This window comes from Schizophyllum commune (assembly GCF_000143185.2).
Source record: "Schizophyllum commune H4-8 unplaced genomic scaffold SCHCOscaffold_8, whole genome shotgun sequence".
NCBI classification, from domain to species: Eukaryota; Fungi; Basidiomycota; class Agaricomycetes; order Agaricales; family Schizophyllaceae; genus Schizophyllum; species Schizophyllum commune.
The window spans coordinates 2249858-2266975 of record NW_026089545.1 but is presented as its reverse complement, the minus strand read 5'-3'; the positions used below and the strand labels follow the sequence as shown (position 1 = coordinate 2266975).

The 17118-nt window shown below is 57.3% G+C and overlaps 9 protein-coding genes across 9 annotated transcripts; 4 read left to right on the top strand and 5 right to left on the bottom strand.

The window, feature by feature from the left end:
* The first annotated feature begins 105 nt into the window (after window positions 1-105).
* SCHCODRAFT_01156828 (UV excision repair protein Rad23) lies at window positions 106-1938 on the top strand. Its single transcript, XM_003029919.2, has 6 exons — window positions 106-158; window positions 207-303; window positions 351-430; window positions 480-794; window positions 844-1344; window positions 1392-1938. Exons 1-6 carry the CDS (start codon window positions 117-119, stop codon window positions 1506-1508), a joined length of 1152 nt encoding a protein of 383 aa, XP_003029965.1. The 5' UTR covers window positions 106-116; the 3' UTR covers window positions 1509-1938.
* On the bottom strand, window positions 1563-1876 carry SCHCODRAFT_02354527 (uncharacterized protein). Its single transcript, XM_050342455.1, has one exon. It carries the CDS (start codon window positions 1788-1790, stop codon window positions 1614-1616), a length of 177 nt encoding a protein of 58 aa, XP_050199392.1. The 5' UTR covers window positions 1791-1876; the 3' UTR covers window positions 1563-1613.
* Window positions 1939-1959: 21 nt separating the features above from the next.
* Window positions 1960-3782, bottom strand: SCHCODRAFT_01191303 (uncharacterized protein). Its single transcript, XM_050341206.1, has 3 exons — window positions 2563-3782; window positions 2297-2510; window positions 1960-2241 (listed from the first exon to the last, which is right to left on the bottom strand). Exons 1-3 carry the CDS (start codon window positions 3705-3707, stop codon window positions 2020-2022), a joined length of 1581 nt encoding a protein of 526 aa, XP_050199391.1. The 5' UTR covers window positions 3708-3782; the 3' UTR covers window positions 1960-2019.
* Window positions 3783-4697: 915 nt separating this feature from the next.
* Window positions 4698-6845, bottom strand: SCHCODRAFT_01099466 (alpha/beta-hydrolase; the record flags this gene model as incomplete). Its single annotated transcript, XM_003030328.2, has 8 exons — window positions 4698-4734; window positions 4788-5086; window positions 5137-5385; window positions 5438-5621; window positions 5748-5944; window positions 5997-6034; window positions 6084-6334; window positions 6523-6845. 8 exons carry the CDS (start codon window positions 6843-6845, stop codon window positions 4698-4700), a joined length of 1578 nt encoding a protein of 525 aa, XP_003030374.2.
* Window positions 6846-7560: 715 nt separating this feature from the next.
* Window positions 7561-8155, bottom strand: SCHCODRAFT_01173407 (uncharacterized protein; the record flags this gene model as incomplete). Its single annotated transcript, XM_003030329.2, has 4 exons — window positions 7561-7598; window positions 7641-7791; window positions 7842-8011; window positions 8062-8155. The coding sequence occupies 4 exons, from the start codon at window positions 8153-8155 to the stop codon at window positions 7561-7563; spliced, it is 453 nt and encodes a 150-aa protein (XP_003030375.2).
* A 127-nt stretch (window positions 8156-8282) lies between these two features.
* Window positions 8283-9486, top strand: SCHCODRAFT_016308 (uncharacterized protein; the record flags this gene model as incomplete). Its single annotated transcript, XM_003029920.1, has 4 exons — window positions 8283-8512; window positions 8565-8716; window positions 8765-9041; window positions 9090-9486. 4 exons carry the CDS (start codon window positions 8283-8285, stop codon window positions 9484-9486), a joined length of 1056 nt encoding a protein of 351 aa, XP_003029966.1.
* Window positions 9487-9555: 69 nt separating this feature from the next.
* SCHCODRAFT_01099764 (chromatin associated protein KTI12) lies at window positions 9556-10846 on the bottom strand (the record flags this gene model as incomplete). The annotated part of the gene is made up of 5 exons (XM_003030330.1): window positions 9556-9882; window positions 9941-10103; window positions 10163-10242; window positions 10408-10568; window positions 10675-10846. The coding sequence occupies 5 exons, from the start codon at window positions 10844-10846 to the stop codon at window positions 9556-9558; spliced, it is 903 nt and encodes a 300-aa protein (XP_003030376.1).
* A 1354-nt stretch (window positions 10847-12200) lies between these two features.
* Window positions 12201-14385, top strand: SCHCODRAFT_02508514 (uncharacterized protein; the record flags this gene model as incomplete). Its single annotated transcript, XM_050343210.1, has 3 exons — window positions 12201-12364; window positions 12467-12860; window positions 12910-14385. 3 exons carry the CDS (start codon window positions 12201-12203, stop codon window positions 14383-14385), a joined length of 2034 nt encoding a protein of 677 aa, XP_050199390.1.
* Window positions 14208-17108, top strand: SCHCODRAFT_01156815 (RhoGAP-domain-containing protein). Its single transcript, XM_003029922.2, has 8 exons — window positions 14208-14381; window positions 14433-14745; window positions 14796-15088; window positions 15138-15754; window positions 15804-15905; window positions 15957-16404; window positions 16453-16514; window positions 16565-17108. The coding sequence occupies exons 2-8, from the start codon at window positions 14461-14463 to the stop codon at window positions 16678-16680; spliced, it is 1923 nt and encodes a 640-aa protein (XP_003029968.1). The 5' UTR covers window positions 14208-14381; window positions 14433-14460; the 3' UTR covers window positions 16681-17108.
* Window positions 17109-17118: the final 10 nt, after the last annotated feature.

Here is a 17118-nt window from a genome sequence, read left to right as displayed (position 1 = left end):
GAGCGTGCGCCACATAAGAGTTGAGAGCAAGGATTGTGTTTGCGTGTGATTGCCAAATGATGTGACGCGCGTCAGGTCCAGCGGGGCAGTCAGCTTCTTGTCCACCAACCACCACCATGAAGATCACAGTAAAGACAACCCAGCAGAAGGTCTTCCAGGTATATACCCCGGGTGCTCTCCCTTGAGCGTACCTCATATCATCTCAGATCGATGTCGAGGGTCCCGAGACCGTCGGCGTGCTCAAGCAGAAGATCTCGGACGCGCATGGCCACCCAGTCGCGTCCCAGAAGATAATTTACTCCGGTAGGCTGAACAATTTCCTCCAGCAAGCATTCCTGATGGGCTGGCAGGTAAGATCTTGCCCGACGACAAGACTATCGAGTCGTGTGGGATCAAGGAGAAGGACTTCCTCGTGCTCATGGTATCAAAGGTGCGTACTCGATATGTCCGTACAGCTACTCATAGTGAATGTGCCCAAGCCCAAACCTACTCCCGCGCCAGCACCCGCGGCCGCTGCACCCTCCACTTCTACTCCTGCTGCTGCACCCGCCTCAACACCCGCTCAATCGACGCCGGCACCTGCTGCCGCACCCGCGGCTGCACCTGCGCCTCAGGCTGCCACCCCCGCTGCAAACGCACCTGCCTTCGGCGATATGAGCTCGTTCGTGACGGGTAATGTCCTCCAGGAAACTGTCAACAACATGACCGAAATGGGCTTCCCCCGCGAACAAGTGCTACGTGCCCTCAGGGCAAGCTTCAACAACCCCGATCGCGCAGTGGAGTACTTGATGAACGTGCGTCACGTTCGTCTCGTCATCTGCATACTTCTGATCTGCCTCCCAGGGTATCCCCGCACACCTTGAGGCCGAAGCCGCCGGCCCCGCTCGCGCTGCTCAGCCAGCACAGCCAGTAGCAGGCAATGCACCCGCTGCTGCCGCACCTGCCGCTGCCCCCACCTCTAACGCGCCACAAAACCTCTTCCAGCTCGCCCAGCAACAGCAGCAAAGTCAAGCCGCAGGTGCTGGTGCAGGCGCGGGTGCCGGTCTCGGTGCCGGTGCCGGAGCCGCCGCACCAGGACTGGACCTCGCCGCGCTGCAGAGCAACCCGCAGATCGCGCAGCTGCGTGAGCTTGTGCAACAAAACCCAGCGCTTGTGCAGCCTCTCGTCCAGCAGCTTGCGCAATCCAACCCTGCGATTGCCCAGGCGATCATTCAGCATCCTGAGGCTATCATGCAGCTGTTGGGTGTCGACGGTGATGACTTTGACGGCGACGATGACATGAACCCGCCGCCGGGTACTCACGTTATGCACGTTACGGAGGAGGAACAGGCCGCGATCCAAAGAGTATGTTCATCTTCACCGACTCATGCATATCTTCTGACGATCTGCAGCTGGAGGCTATGGGCTTCCCCCGTCAGAAGGTTATCGAGGCATACTTTGCCTGCGACAAGAACGAGGAGCTGGCGGCGAATTATCTATTCGACAATGGGTTCGAGGATGATGACTAGTTGATTAGCTGTAGGGAACTTGTATGTATAACCGCGAGTGTATTGTTGATAAACGCCAGCTGTACCATACACCGTTGAACCTCATCTTGCGTGATTATGATCCGTCTATATCGCCAGCAACCCAACGAGTTTGGTTCTACTGACTGCTAAACGAAGGGTATGCTCAATGATAGCGACGGCATGTATATATACAAGACAACAAAGCGCAGATGATAGATAGACAGTGAACCGCGGAGAATAGATAGACAATAGAGCACATCGAAAGCAGATGATAGCAGACATTCACAAGCGATGAGCAAACGCAAGAGTTTTCGGTCAGTCAAGCCTCAACTCGACTCGCACTTGTAGCACCTCCGCATCCAGCTCAGCTGAACCATGATGCAAATTTTCCTCAACCACATCCCGCATCCCTCACCCGATCCAATCCAATCCAATCCACTCAGCGACCAATCCACTCAACGACCCGGCGTTCCCGGCGGCGACGCAACATACAACACTAATGAAAACAATATCAATGAGCCAGCCTGTCCACAACGTTCTCCCCATCACTGCGACTCTCACCCTCGCCCTCGTTCGCCCTACTCGCCAGCGGCAGGCGCGCGACGCGCGTCATGTGCGTCTTCGGCCGGCCGTCGATGGGGACCATGACGGACTTGTAGCTGTCGAGCTCTTGCAGGAGCGCGGCGTGCTTGTTGAGGAAGGCCTCGCGCTCGGCGCGGAGGCGGGCGATTTCCTGAGGGGTGAGAGGTCAGCGGCGCGGACTTTGAGGTGGGAAGAGTTAGACTGACCTGTCGTGCACCGTGGAGCTCGTTCCGGATCTTGTCGACGTAGACGATGCGCTGGGAAGGATTGCCGTGCCCAAGGATGTCAGCGTTCGCCTTCATGAGCTGCCGTGCCTCAGCCTCCGCAATCTCATTGCGAGAGGCAAGAACATGCGCCTCCTCGACAAGTTGCTCATACGCATCCTTGTACTCGACGGCCTCCTCCAACTCAGCAGTAAGCCTGCCGACGTATCAGTACAACCCTCACACGACTCCCAAGAACCCCCACTCACGCATTGATCTTCGCCCTCAGCCCCTGCTCCGCCTGCCTCGTCTGCTGCAGCGACGTGTTCATCCGCTGCGTCACCTCCCTCTCCCGCGTCACCGCCTGCAACTGCCTCGCCGACGCCGCGCGCGCCTCCGCCTCCGCCACGACTAACCGCGACTCCGTCTCCGCCTGCGCCTGCACCAGCCGGCCAACCTCCGCCTCCACGGTGCGCACTTTCGAGGCCGCCTCGTCGCGCTCCTTGCGAACCTCCGAGAGGTCCTTGCGCAAGGCGAGGATGTCGACCTCGTCGATGTGCAGGATCATGGACTGCACGAGCGTCTCGCGGTCCGCCAGGGCGTAGGCTACGGCGGTCTCCTCGCGGAGGACCTTCTCGTAGGCGTGGAGGAGCTCGCGCGACTTGACATCGACCTCCGCGATGCAGCGCTGCGACTCGGCCTCCTCGTCTGCGATAGCTCGCATGACGGACGCGATATCTGCAGCCACCTCTGGGGTATATGAGGTCGCCCCAGCGTCTGCGAGAGATTGCTGCGTGAGGGAGATCTCGGCCTCCGCTTCCGCCACTTGAGCCTTGAGCATCGCATTGTCGGTCTTGACTTGTCGCACCAAGTACGCGAGCTCGATGACCTGGCCTTCGGAGTTGGCAAGCTTCCGTTGAAGGCGCTCAAACTGAAAGGCGGCGAACATAGCATCATGGCGCCGAGCATCCTCGATTTGCCGTTTCGCGCGCGCCAGACGGGCATACTCCTCGCTGACCCGCGCAACGAGGGCTTGATGCTGCTCGAGCTGCTCGAGGATGTCCTCTTCCCGAGCCTCGCACTCCTCGCGGACTTGTTCGGCGGATTCCTGCGCGGATTTCGCGTCGGCCTCCAGCTTCTGTCGCTCGGCCTGCAACGCCTTAGCCGTCGCTTGCGCAGCATCGCGCTCGCTCTCCGCCTTTCTCAAGGCCTCCTGAAGCTTGGCCTCCGCCGCGTCCCTCGCCTTCTTCTCTCGCGAAGCGGCCTTTTCCAGCTCCTCTATCCGCTCGTCGCGCTCGCGGATCTCCTGCTTTCGCCGAGTCTCCAGTGAGTGCAGCGCCTTCTTGAGCTCGCCCGCATCCCCTTGCCGTTGCGTGATCTGCTGCCGCTCGTGCTCGGACACACGCAAGCGCATGCGCAGCTCCTTGACCTCGGCGTGCTCGGCTAAGGATGCCTTTCGCTGGTCTTGAAGTTTGGCATCAAGGGCTTCGATCTGCTTCTTCTGTTTGTCAAGGCGTTCCGTGAGATCGTGATTGGCCTTGTTTGCGCGATGGAGTTCAGAGGCATGCTACAAGAAGGGTTAAGTTGACGTAGAAAGAACGATGTTGCAACGCACAGCCTTCTTCGAGTCCTGATGTAGCCTTTCTAGTTCTTCAAGCTTGCGTTGAAGTACCAGGAATCGGCCATCCGGAAGTGGTGTTGTTGTTCGCTTCATCGACTTTACTCGCTGTCGTGGGGGAGGCTCTTTCGTGCTGCTTGACAATGACGGTGGTATAGGTGGTAGCGGGGGTAGCTCTGTTCAGGCGTTAGACTCGATAGGAGGATTGAATGTATCACGACGCACCTGTGCCTTCAGGCTGATTCTCGTTGAAGCGATCCGTCTTTTCCAAGAAAGCGCCACGCTTATATCCGTCCAGTTTAGAATCTGCTCAGTGGTCAAAGGGTATCCGGCAAGAGTTCTTCGGAAAGCGCCACCTGTATCGACATTGTATGCGCCAGGGCCGGGAACTCCCGAATCTGTCGTCAAGGTCAGACACGAAAGGCGACAAAGAGCTTGCTGGCAAACCTTTGACATGCTCGAACCGTGCTCCTCTGGGGAACATGGTGAGCGTTGGGCGGGATAGGTGTAAAGGTGATCAACGTCAGGGTCAACCAACAGCGCGTTCTGTCACGTGGCCGTGCTGTTACAGGCGCCATCAAAAGTTCCGTGTTCAAGTTCGAATCCTTGCCCTCGACAACTCAGTTGTTCAAGCGATAGCAGACATAGTCACCAATGAGCAGCATAGAAATACATATACTTCAGATGGAGAGTTTTCTAATACATGAATAAGAGGTGTATATACGGCGAGTCCTTCAGTGTGCGATGTGCATGTGTCCATATTTTTGCGCTGCTCTCTACCTATGCTTACTGGCCAACAGAGGGCCCAATGCTCTGCCAGAAGCTACCTCACATCAGCTTCCTTTTCAACATAACGAGGAATGGCATACCACATACCTGCATCGCTCCAAAACCCGCTCGTCCGTACGCGATGCGCGCACATCAGGAACGTCGTTCTCCGTCTTGTTGAAGATCATCTCGACGGTGCATTCGTCGCTCCAGTGTGCCCACTCCGGCGTCAGATCCTCGCCGACCTTCACATTCGGATCTTTCGAGAGAGCAAAATTGCTAAATGCGGACGCGAAAGCGGTGTCGAAGTCGGTGTTGTTGTAGGCCTTGCCAAACAGATAAACGGTGTCGGGGAAATAATAAGGGAGATCACGACCGTGCCAGGCATTGTCAATGGCGAACTCAGCCTGATCGAGCTGTCAGTCTGCCTTCATTAGCCAAGCAGTACAGGGCGCACCTTGTACGGCTTCTCGAAGGCCCGCATGAGCGGGTAGCTTGGGCAGAGGAATATGATATCGCCCATTATCGTGGTAGCCTGGTCGACGGGCGCAAGATCGTGATACTGTGTGAGGGCTCTCGCAATGTTCGAATCCGTGAGCTTGGGCCAGGCGTTCTTCAGCCAAGAGGTTGTATTGAACGCGTCGGGGTCGCTGGTGTCGACGAACAGGCTGCCCTCGTCTGCGTTGTTTACCGCCAGAAGGTGATTCTACATGGGCCATGAGCATCTCCCTACGCGCGCCTAGATAGCGTTTACGTACCCCATTAACTCTGCCCTCCTCAAGTGCCTGGCTAGGAGCTTGCTGGATAAAACAGTGGTCGACGACTGGCACGAACAGGAACGTCCCGTAGAACGCAGACACGGCCATGTCCGCATTCACACGTCGCAAGACAGAAGCATCGGCATCTCGAAGACAGTCAAGCGCATCCGTCTCTGGCGCACACCTAAACGAAATCAGTATGCCACCACGTCGCAGCTAAGCTATATTTCGCACCCAGCCTGCTTCACGACCTCGTCGTATATCGCCTGCATGCGCGTAAGCGTTTACTACTTTCAGCCGTGCACGCTACGAAGACCAACGCGCCTCCGAGATAGGATCCTCCACATCGTATTGAGGCGGTAGATAGTTCGAGCTGACGATGGCCGTGTCGAAGAGGGCGGGCGATGTCTGTCCGTCGTTGGCTACGATATGCTGGTATACGGACCCCGCGCCTGCCGATAGGCCCCAGATGGTCACGTCTGAGGGGTCTCCGCCGAATTTGTGGATCTATGAGCAGTGTGAGTGAGATGCAAGAAGAAAGCAACAAGGAGCTACGTACATGCTTCTGGACCCATTGCAAGGCGAACTGCTGGTCCACTGGGCTCGTAGTCAGTAAGAGGAGTGGCTGGCTGTGATCATTGCTCACGCAGCCCAGCATTCGCAGCCCCCGCGTCTCGTGCGTCCGCTCCTGCCAAGAACCCATACATCCCCAGTCGATATTGAACCACGACCATGATCAATCCACCCTTCGCTCGTTGCAAGAAAAACCTCGCGTCGTTTGCGTCGGGGCCGCTCAAGCCTGTCCCACTTCCTTGAACGTAGCCACCGCCGTGTATGTAGACGAGCACGGGCTTGCGTTTACTTGAATGAGCCCTAAACTTGCCGGGAGTGTATACACTACAGTGGAGATGAGGCCTTCAACAAATGCACGAAGAGCGTAGCAGACGCACTCGAGAAAAAGACAATCCTCGTCATCTATGACCGGAGAAGTGCCATCGTTCGGGCATATACCTTGCAGAGCGCACGCACTGGTATGGACCATCGTCAAAGCTCAGCCAATGAATACAACCTCGCAAACAACTCACTCCAACAACGTCGCATTCTCCGCCGTCTTCTCCCCACGCATAAAAATTGGAGCCGCCGCCGCCAGCCCCACTGACCCCTGCACACACGCCAGAGGTGGTACTGTCGCTTGCTGTACCCCCAACTGCGGCACCGGTGGCTGTGGAGGCCGCCAGCGCAGCTCGCCTACAGGCGGCGCCGCATACCGCACGCCCAAGAACGACGTCGAGTCGCTCGCGCTGTCGTACGCGCCCTCGTAGGTGGCGTAGCCGAGGTGGACCGTCGGGCGAGTTGCGGAGACCGCAGTGAGGGTGAGTAGGAGGTTGGAGAGCAGTAGGATGAGCATGGGGTGATTGGAGGTGCTGAGCTCCGCCCTCAACCCGCCATTAGTTATACTGTCAGTGAGGCTACTATCCCGTGCAAGCGAGAAGCCGCTCTGGTATCCGGGTGGCAGGCCTCATCAACTTACGCGTCACATCGGTGGATATAGACGGCATGAGGGTACGGGTCCGACGGTAAAAGCTCTGCGATGGCAGGTCGTTGAGACTGAATGATGATTGCTCATCCGACAGCCTGGCGAGGATCCGGCCCCATTTTGTGCGACCCAAAATGAGCGTCGTACTGAGTAACGTATGGTCATTGCGGGAGCAAAGGGTAACACTGTAAGGGCCCTTGAAGCCTGCGGCAGCGCTCAGCGAACATTGACATGGGAAAGCACGTATAAGACATACAATGTCCATCGTGCATCGGCCTCGCGCCAATAGTGGTACCAATCCTGCATCATGACAAGGCGCACGATGAACGCGGGACCTATGCGCAGATGGTGCATGACGAGGGTGAGGAATTGAAGTAGAACACCAGAATCGCATGTCCGGCGCTGGAATGCTCGGAAGCGGAACCTGATGCTCACCTGCTAGTGCGCTAAGTGCGATCACAAAGGGAGTGCAGGAGCATAGAAGTCATTGTGTGTATTTGCATGTCGTGAATGGGGGATTGGTGTCTCCAGATATTAGCAACTATTATACAGCTGTAGGGTATTACCGGCCTCTTGCGCGCGCGCATCAGCCGGCCTTGGGCGCGTCGGGGGGCGGCGGTGCGTCTGCGGTTGGTGCAGGTCCGGATGGTGGTTGGCCAGCTTGACGCTCCGCCTCTATACGTTCCCGTGCACGGACGACCTTGGACTGGAGGTAGTGTGAATGGGAGGGCGGCGCCAGCTTCTTCCCGCGGACGGGCTTCTGCGGCTGCGCGGGGGCCTCCTTCGGAGAGTTCATCTTGAACAAGTGTTCGTAGTTCTGATGACGGGGTCAGTGAGCGCGAGCAACTTTCACGCCGAACCACGCACCTTCAAAACCTGTTCCATCTCCGCCTCTCGCTTGACATTGAGTATGAGCTCCGCCTCGTCCAGGGTCATGCGGTGTTGCCGCGTCAACTGGTCTGTTATTGACTGCGACGTTGCGTTCTTGAGACCCGCGACGTCCCCTCCAGCCACCGCCTCGGGTGTATATTTCGCATCTATCCGTCCCCGTCAGCACGAACGCGTCTGCACGGCAGAGTTGACGCACTTTTGATAGCCTGCTGCGCCCCAGCGCGTAGTGCCCTGCCAAAGATGACCGAGCCGCTGATGAGGATCTGAATGAGGGCCTTTGGGGATGACATGGACGGCGGCGGCTGGATGCGGGCGACGAGCGAGCGGACGTCGGGAAGACAGAGGGCGATCGATCACGTGGCCAACTTTCCAAAATTTCCGGGCCTGCTCGCCGACCTCGCACTTGTCCCCGCCGCCATGGCCCCCGCGACTGACAAGAAGCGCAAGCACGCCGCAGAAAATACCTCCCCACACAAAAAGGCGAAGAAGGATGAGCCACCCAAGAAGGACAAGGGCAAGGCGCGCGCCACTCCCGCCGACTCTGAGTTCCAAGTCGTCAAGGCTTCCCTCGTCATCTCCATCCCTCCCGCTTTCACTGCCGACCCTTCGCGAGGTGCGCTTGAGATGCTAGACTCGATGGTCATGAGGTGCGCTATCACCCATCCGCGTCGCGTCCACCCAGTCACCTCGATCTCACAGATACATACCAGCCTTCCAAGGCGTCGTCCTCTCTCACTCCCACCTCGAATTCCTCTCCCGCGCTGCCCAAATCCGTAATGAATGTCCCTTCCTCGTCTGCAAGATTGGCTTCAGCGCCACCGTGTGGCACCCGCATATAGGGCAGAAGCTAGGTTCGTCCGATCACACTGTGCGCGTCTATCCTGCTAACGGAAGCATAGTTGGCAAGATCAACCTGTCATCTCCCGACCACATATCCCTCCTCCTCCACCGCACCTTCAACGTCTCCATCCCACGTCGACATATACCCGAAGGCCAATGGGAGTTTGAGTACGGCGCTGCAGAGAACGATCCCGAATTTGGCCCCGCTGCTGCAGATGTAGAAGCGGACGAAGACGAGAAACCAGTCGAAAGTGACACGGGAGGCCGATGGGTGCATCATCTGACGCGCGAGCCATTGGGCGGAGACGCGAAGTATCTATCCTTCACCGTCATTGGGTACGTGGAACCTCGTTTGACCTTCAGCCTAATACTGATATCTTATAGCTTGACCATTGCAAACGACATGCTATCACTCATCGGCTCCATACAACCAGACCCTTTCGATCCTCGCCACGATGCCGCCCCTTCGCGATCACAAGAAGTCGAAGACGAGGAGGAGGATATTTCCGCGGCACCGTTACGCGCTTCCCCATCTGACGATGAGGACGCCGGCGTAGCGAAGGTGGACCGGGAAGAGGAGGAAGATGCCGAAGGTCTCTTACAGAAGCTGGGTCGGGAGGCCGACAAGGTCGCGGCCAAAGCAGCCAAGAAGGAGAAGAGAAAGAAGGACGGGGAGAGCAAGAAGGAGAAGAAGCGGAGACGCGAGACGGAGGCCGCACCAGAGGCAGCGCCTCAACCAGTTGAAGGGAAGAAGAAGCGGAGGAAAGGATCAGCCTTATGATTCTCTCCCTCATCATCCCTTTCATTGTCGTCTTACTGCTCGCTCTGCATTTCCCTACTATCTATCCTATCACGGCCTCACGTTCTCCTCCACATACGCCGCAAACTTCCGCGCAATACTGCCCTCGCTCCAATCCACCGTGCCCTTCTCCGTCGTACCCAGCGTGATCGCCTTCTTGTGCACGGTAACAAATTGGCGCTTCAGCCGCTGCAGCTCGGGGAGCGTTACGGTGCGAGGAGGCAGCCGTAATTCCACTTTGTCACTCAACCCTGGTATGGCGAGCGAGATCTTTCCCCCAAGACCGTCCACCACGCTCGGATGTGTTGAGATCGCCGACACGAGCGCCGTCGTGGTCTGTTCCAGCGCTTGCAACGCAGACGTTGGCGCTTTCACGACCTGCGTGAGCGTCAGCAAACCAATCTCCCACTCATCATTATGGTGCGCATTCACTCACCGCCTGCGTCCCCGCATTCGGTGGCTTCACATTCCCATGCGTCGCCGCGTCCCATATCCTATCCATCGGCAGCTCCTCGTCCGTCCAGGTAATCGTGAACAGAGGCGAGTCCCAGCGGACCATGGACGAGGGCTCCTCGAAGCGGGCGATCATGTTCTCGAGGCTGAAGTGGTGTAGAGTGTCAGTGGTTAGATCAGAACCCATTACGCAGAGGGGACGTACGTCTCAGGCGCGTAGCGCTGCTCCTCTTGCCGTGCTTCATTCCTTGATCGGCACACATCTGCAGTGGCCACCGTATAGAGCTACTTCTCGAGTGGGGTGTAAGCGTGGCTACTTGAGCAAGTGAAGGGGAAGCGTCGGTATTGCATGTGAGAAGAAAGAAGGATCCGTGGATGCAAGGATGGGTATAGTGATTAGAGGGGAGGGGAAGGGAGGCGCGAAGATCACAATGCTCAGAGACTACGCACAGTGCACACCCTCAACTTCGCCTCCCTTGCCGCGCAGTACATCTGGTACCGAAAGCCCTTGATGTAGTTCGGCGCGTCGACAATCAAGATCGTGTCCTGGTTCATATTCCGTTGCACAGCGGTCAGAAGCGCGCCACGCGCAGGCTTCTCCGAGCGGCTGTCTGTGAAGAGAACATGATTGAGGCGTGCCATGGAAGGTGTATGCAGGGGGAGAGGGCATAGGACTGTTCTTGTATACGGTAGGGGATGTATCTGGGCACCACTCACCATTATATGCGCTCCTCGGAATGCTCAGGCTCTCATCGGACACAATGACTACTCGCAGTGCTGGTCCCTTGTACTCCGGATCTTGTAGCCTGCGCTCGAAATCGTCCTTAACCTTCTGTGCTACTGTGCTCTTGCCTGAGCATGGGTAGCCTGAGATGGTGATGAAGGCCATGGATGTGGGAAAGATGAGTAGTGATCGGTGCCCGATCGCGACTGGCAAGGACGTTAGCGCCCATTATCCTCGAGCTCAACTTCGGTCAAGGATCCCTCCTTCATCGACCACCTCTAAGCAGCAGCTTGACTGGATAACTGAGTCGATCCAGACAGTCCGCCGCAAGGCAGGGCAGCTTTCTCAGCAAATCCATACTTGTCTTGCAGAGGCCGCTCAAGGATGGAAGCTTGATGTGACTCATCCACGACTTCCATTTCATTATGGTGCAAAATCCATTGTATTCTGCTACTCGACTGCACTATATACCAATCCCTCAGACGCGTCGTCTTCACTGGGCAGAGAAAAGAGATGAGGAGAGGGTGGGGGTTCCAAAAATTGCTGGAAGCCGAAGCAACCAGACGGGTCGGAAATTAATTTGCAATCAGCAAAAGACGCTACCTCAGTCGGAACTTCACTGGTGAGCGTACATGCCCGAGCACAAAGATGGGGATCCGGGATGCGTGGGCTTGGTCTATATATTGAGAAGTACGCCGCACGGACCAGGCGGCGGTCGGGCCGAAGCGCGGTGCGTCACAGTGACTCTACGGTCCGACTTCAACGTGAGCAACTTCAAGTTCAGCTCTGGTTCGGCTTGTCAAGGTCTTGTGCGCACACTCTCCTAGCATCGTGGGATCGATTGTACACGCTGTCAGCTCGCAAATAACCCAACAGCCGCTGATGTATGTCTTGGAAATAAGAGGACGCAAGAAGAGCGCCTCCGACCAGCGCGCCTGACGACTTAGTTGAAGTTCATGTGGGGATATCGGCATACTATGGACTTGAGCACACCAGTACGCTTGAGCGATTATATTCTAGGATGGCAGGGCTTTCAGCTACGCGGGAGATGTGCTGGCGAACTGAATGCGTCGGGCCCGCGTTGACATCTCATTTGCGAAGTGAAGACGTCTTCAGTTACGGCGTGGCGAAGCGAGGAGTGAAGCAGGCCGCGCTTAAACCAGGCACACGCGCCAGATGCGCGTACGGACGCAACAAGCGCCCGACAGCACCCCAGTAACCAGGAGCGCTCACAGCCAGCATCAAGGCGTGTACACTGGCAGCCCAGAAGGACGCGCTTGGACCCTTTGAATTGTGTTGTGGCGTATTTGTCGAACAATCGCGCCGGTGATATCGCCCACGTTCTGATTTGGGCAGACGACGACGGACGCGACGACGGCGGGAGCGCGGACGTTCACCTCACCTTGTCCTCCACCGTCATCTCCCCCACCAACACCGCCCTCCCTCCCTTGATCTCGCTCCTTACGCCCTTCGCGTTGCCGTCGCGCATACCAACCACAAGCAACTCCCTGCTGCGGGAATGCTTGCGACAATGAACGGTGCCACGCCCGCCCAACCCACCCACCTCGATCAGTCCGCCGTTCAAGACAGCGCGGCCCCCGACTATGCAGGGGACGACAGGCTCTGTCCAGGATGCGGCAACTCCGCCTTCACCGAGCAGGGCGGTCTCGTCGTCGCGTTTGGGTGCGTTCTTTCGCCGAGAATCTGTAATTGACGCGCCTGATGCGCCGTCCTTCCCCGCGTCAATCACCTCCCCTGTCAATCGCTAACCTCCCTCTCTCACAGTCAATCACTCTTCCATGTCGGCTGCTTCAAGTGCGCCAAATGCCATAACCAGGTTACCGCCGACACAAACCTACTTCTTCTCTCCGACGGCTCGCCCATATGCGCCAACTGTTCCTACAACTGCAGTCTCTGCCACCAGCCCATCCTCGATGAGGCCATCATGACCGGCGACGACTCCTTCCACGCCCACTGCTTCACCTGCAAAGTCTGCAAGAACAGGATCGACGACCTCGTATTCGCTAAGACCAGTCAAGGCATCTACTGCATGAAGTGTCATAACGACCGCATGATCAGAATCAGGAAGCATACCCAGCGCAAGGCAGAACGAGAGCGTGCAGCGGGAGGTAGTGGCAACTCCAAGTCGCGTGAGCGACAGTACCACAGGGAAGGACAAGTACGTGTCGAATAACACTGCGAAGCTCCAATACTGATACTCTTTCCAGACTCCCGTCTCTGCGACAGAGTCGTTCGATCGTCATCGACAGCAAACCGGGGACAGGTCGACACCCGTTACCCCATCGGTACCTTCATCAGCGAACCCGCTGTCTCGTCAAGACAGTGCTAATGCAGCGCCGCCCTCTGTCACTGTGGCCCCTCCTCAGGATCATGGAGAGCATCAGCCTGGCTTTCAACATCCGCCTATGCACCGTACCGCTTCGGCTTCGTCTGTGGAGACCTCGAGGAGCGATGTGAAGCGCAAAGCGTTGCCTGCCTACGCCGCCTTTGCTGAGCAAGAACAAGAGCGAGCAGGGTACGCGACCAAACCTTTGCATATACCGAACAAACCGAGCCGTGATCTTACTGTGTCTGAAAGCTCGAACAGCGGCTTGACTCCTACCGACGAGGCGCGGCGCAATAAGCGACGGTCTATCAACCCTGGGCTCAGCCTCACCAACCTCAACGGACCTGTTAGTCCGCCACAATCCTCCCCTTCGCTCTCGCCCCTCTCAGCGTCCTTCCCTGGGCGTCCTTCGACCTCTTCTCGGTCTCCGACACCTCCTTCTGTGCCCGACAATGGCAGCTCTTCTCGTACCCCTAGTCCATCGCCGAGTCAGTTCCATACGTCGCCGACAACTCCCAGCGAACGCACCTTACCACTTACGCCTGACGAAATGAACGGCCGGGCTGCTTCCCTGGATCGGCCTCCTCTTTTACACAGCGAGTCCTCGCCTGCTGCGCCGTACCCACACCATGGTCTTGACAACGCACGCTCTATGCCCGATGTCCGTGGTAAGGTGCAACAATTGTCGGACGATTCGCTTTCCGCAGGCGCCGGGTTGCGACCACAACGGTCGTTTGACGAGCGCTCTACTCGGGGGGCGTCACCAAACCCAGGACGCACTCGCTCTGGGAGTCATGCCGGTCGAGACGATCCTACGTCTCCTACGCATCGCGTCGACGTCCCCATGGGCATCGAGAGCGGTACGGATACGGAGGCCGAGGGGGATGGATCGACTCGCAGTGGTCAACCCAAGAGGAGCTTGGACCGCCGACCATCTGCGTCCGCGGAGGACCCCGTCTCGCCCGACAGTGCGTCAGAGGACCTGCACGAATCGACGCCCGTCGAGCGCACGTCTATCGCAACCTACATCGCCCCTGCCTTGCCACCCATCCGCTTTTCCATGAACACCGCCGACTTTTCCGAGCTCTTCTCAGGCATGAGCAAAGGCGGTTCTGGGTCGATGAGCTCCGCGGACATCCAGAAGAAGCTGGCCATGCTCGCGGAGAAGTCGGACAACAAGGACGCGGCGGCGAAGCTGGAGGCTCGCGCGAAGGCGGCCGCCGACTCCGCGGATGCGGGAGACGACGCGCTGACTCCGACGTCTGAGAAACCGAATGCGCTGCCCCAGAGGCCTTCAACGGCCCATGGGTCGGAGGGAAAGCATCATAAGGCGACGGCGAATGGTACATCATTGTGAGTGTTCGCATTCTTTCCAGAACGATAACTTTCTGACATCACAATGAGGCATATCCTGGGCAAGGGCGATCCTTCGATGCCTTTGCGTGCCCGTGCGATATCCGAGTCAACTGCCGGTCGCCCCAGTATGGAGAGAAACGTTCCTCCACGCATTGCTGTCTCGCAAACCGAGGGAGGGGTTCTACGGACGGAACAGTCTGAGGCCATCATGCAGCGGTTGCAGGACGCGCTTGTCGATGCCAGGGGCCGTGGGGCCCAAGACATGAAGCTGGATCGGGCATTCGTAGAAGCAATCTTGACTGCTTGGAACTCAAAGTCGGCAGAGGTCAATGAGCTCAGGTCGAAGTTTGACAGCGAGAAGGTCAGTCTCTCGGTGTTTTCATTCCACCTCGTTGCTCAAATGCTCGACAGCGCACCAGCAAGCAGTACATCGACGGCCTGTCTGTCGCCCAGACCGAATACGATCGTGAGCTGAAAGCTCGCCGCGAGGCTGAAGCAGAAGTTACTCGACTTCGTGTCCTGCTATCGGGCCAGGCCGCTAGGCTAACAGCGCTTTCGGGTGACAATCGGCGACAGGAAGTTCGTCAGAAGGCCACCCGGGAGATGGACGAGAGGTTATCGGGCTTGCAGCAAGACCTGTCGAAACTCAAGGTCGAGCGCGATATGACGCTAGCCGAGGTGGAGGAGTTGAACACTGCAAAGAGGTGCGGTTGATCTTCATAAGAGTCTTGCGGGTGTTGACGCAGCTTTCAGCCCCACCAATCCCGATCCACCTGCAAACCTCGGTCGTACCTTGTCTATGCGTCTGGACAACATCAAGTCCCAGTACCAGCACGATCTCGTTCCCTTGACGCAGCAGCGGGAAGCCCTGCAGCGCGAAATCGCCGAGCTCAAGGCCGTTCGTGATGTGTTCCTTGAAGAGACAACCACCCTCAACGCACGAAACGAGGAGCTCGCCCAGCTGAGCGCGCAGTACACCCGCAAGCTCGAGATGGCTCCCGAGACACCCCAGAAGCAGACCATGGGTCGCTCGGCCTCCCTGAGGAAGAAGCGTCCTACGACGCCCCAGCAAGCGCCCCCACCACCAGCGCCGCCCATCATCTCGGGCCCCATGAACCCAGTCATTCTGCCGCCTTCTGCCAGCGACGATAACCAGAATGCCATCCGGGTTGTCAGACTGGACGCTGATCTGACGCCAAACAAGGCGAAGTGGTTCAGGCCGAAAGCGAAGGAGGCACCCGTGCCAACTCCAGATGGCAAGGGAACGAAGGGCATCCAGGAGCACAACTTCCAGCAGCTCAGCATCTTGCGCTTCACTCGGTGCGACCACTGCGGCGACAAGATGTGGGGTTCGCAACTGCGTTGCACTGGTAAGTTGGCCATCTAATCACGACGAGAGGGTTGCTAACGTCTTGATAGTCTGCAATGTCGCTGTGCATGTACGCTGTCTGAACCTCGTGCAGACGTCTTGTGGTCAGCAGCACGGCTCAGGCAACCGCGACGAGTCGCATGGTCCTCTTCGTATGTCCACTCACTCGCTTGTGCTCTGCAGTAGTGCTAATACTACTTCAGCGCCGTCCATGTTCGGTCGTGACCTCGTAGAGCAGGTTCAAGCGGATGCTGCCAAGGCCGGGCAAGAGCGTCAAGTACCTGTCATCGTCGAGAAGTGCATCGACGCCGTAGAGGCATCCGCGCTCGACTACGAAGGTATCTACCGGAAGACTGGCGGGTCGAACCAGAGCAAGGCTATCACGCAGCTCTTTGAGCGTGGCGACTATCTGTCGTTCGATCTTCGGGACTCCGACCGGTTCAACGACATTTGCAGCGTGACGTCGGTCCTGAAGTCGTACTTCCGCTCCTTACCCAATCCCTTGCTCACCTTCGAGCTGCACGAGCAATTCATGTCGGCGGTGGAGATCAAGGACATTCCGACGAAGAATAAAGCTTTGTTGGACCTGGTCAACAGCCTTCCACCGCCTCATTACTACACCTTGCGAGTGCTCATGCTTCATTTGCATCGGTACGTTTCCTTGCAGCCCCAGTTATAGTTTTGCTGACAGGACTGCAGGATATTCGAGCGTGCGGAGCGGAACCTCATGAACGCGCGCAACCTTGGCGTGGTCTTTGGACGTGAGGAATTTCCTGCTTGCTCCCTTCTCGATATTGACGGCGCCTTATAGCCACGCTGATGCGCTCGTCGAACCCGGGAGCCGAGTTCAGCGATATGGCTGGTAAAGCGCTTACCATCGAATGGCTCGTCGAGAATGCGCCCTTCGTCTTCAAGGTTTCCTCATGAGAGCGTACCACGTCCGGCCGACTGGTTATTCATTATGTGATATCTTATGCATCGTCTATCTGTCGTTTGGACCCGACTTGCGACACACGCACACACTCGTTCTATATCTTCCTCGCGAACTTTGTCGGTTATGTCGTCGACCTATTCGTGTCTGGCTAAATCACGGAGGGTTCTTGTATTTATCGCGTTCCATCTATGATCCTGACGCGCCAGTATCGTTCTTTGGATCCCGGTCTCCTGCTCATATCCCTCATACTTCTTTCATCGTCATGGACTCCTACTATCTCGAGTTCTTCAGTGTAGCTTCTCTCTCATGTTGCTTTTCATTACGCGCTGCATATGGCAGGATACCGACCTTTTTACATGGGTTGTGTATGCCTATCACACGCTAATCGTAGAGTGTCAATGTAGATGACTCAGATAACCCCATTCCTGGCC

Bases quoted from the DNA above. Each gene is read 5' to 3' on its own strand.
- SCHCODRAFT_02354527 (XM_050342455.1), bottom strand. From the start codon at position 1,790: ATGTCTGCTATCATCTGCTTTCGATGTGCTCTATTGTCTATCTATTCT.
- SCHCODRAFT_01156815 (XM_003029922.2), top strand. From the start codon at position 14,461: ATGCCTTTGCGTGCCCGTGCGATATCCGAGTCAACTGCCGGTCGCCCC. The intron at 15,755-15,803 runs GTAAGTTGGCCA...ACGTCTTGATAG, and splicing joins TTCGCAACTGCGTTGCACTG to TCTGCAATGTCGCTGTGCAT. The intron at 15,906-15,956 runs GTATGTCCACTC...ATACTACTTCAG, and splicing joins CGAGTCGCATGGTCCTCTTC to CGCCGTCCATGTTCGGTCGT.
- SCHCODRAFT_01191303 (XM_050341206.1), bottom strand. From the start codon at position 3,707: ATGCGCTTGCGTGTGTCCGAGCACGAGCGGCAGCAGATCACGCAACGG. The intron at 2,511-2,562 runs GTGAGTGGGGGT...ATACGTCGGCAG, and splicing joins CTGAGGGCGAAGATCAATGC to GCTTACTGCTGAGTTGGAGG. The intron at 2,242-2,296 runs GTCAGTCTAACT...CTCACCCCTCAG, and splicing joins AGCTCCACGGTGCACGACAG to GAAATCGCCCGCCTCCGCGC.
- SCHCODRAFT_01156828 (XM_003029919.2), top strand. From the start codon at position 117: ATGAAGATCACAGTAAAGACAACCCAGCAGAAGGTCTTCCAG. The intron at 159-206 runs GTATATACCCCG...ATATCATCTCAG, and splicing joins CCCAGCAGAAGGTCTTCCAG to ATCGATGTCGAGGGTCCCGA. The intron at 431-479 runs GTGCGTACTCGA...AATGTGCCCAAG, and splicing joins TCGTGCTCATGGTATCAAAG to CCCAAACCTACTCCCGCGCC.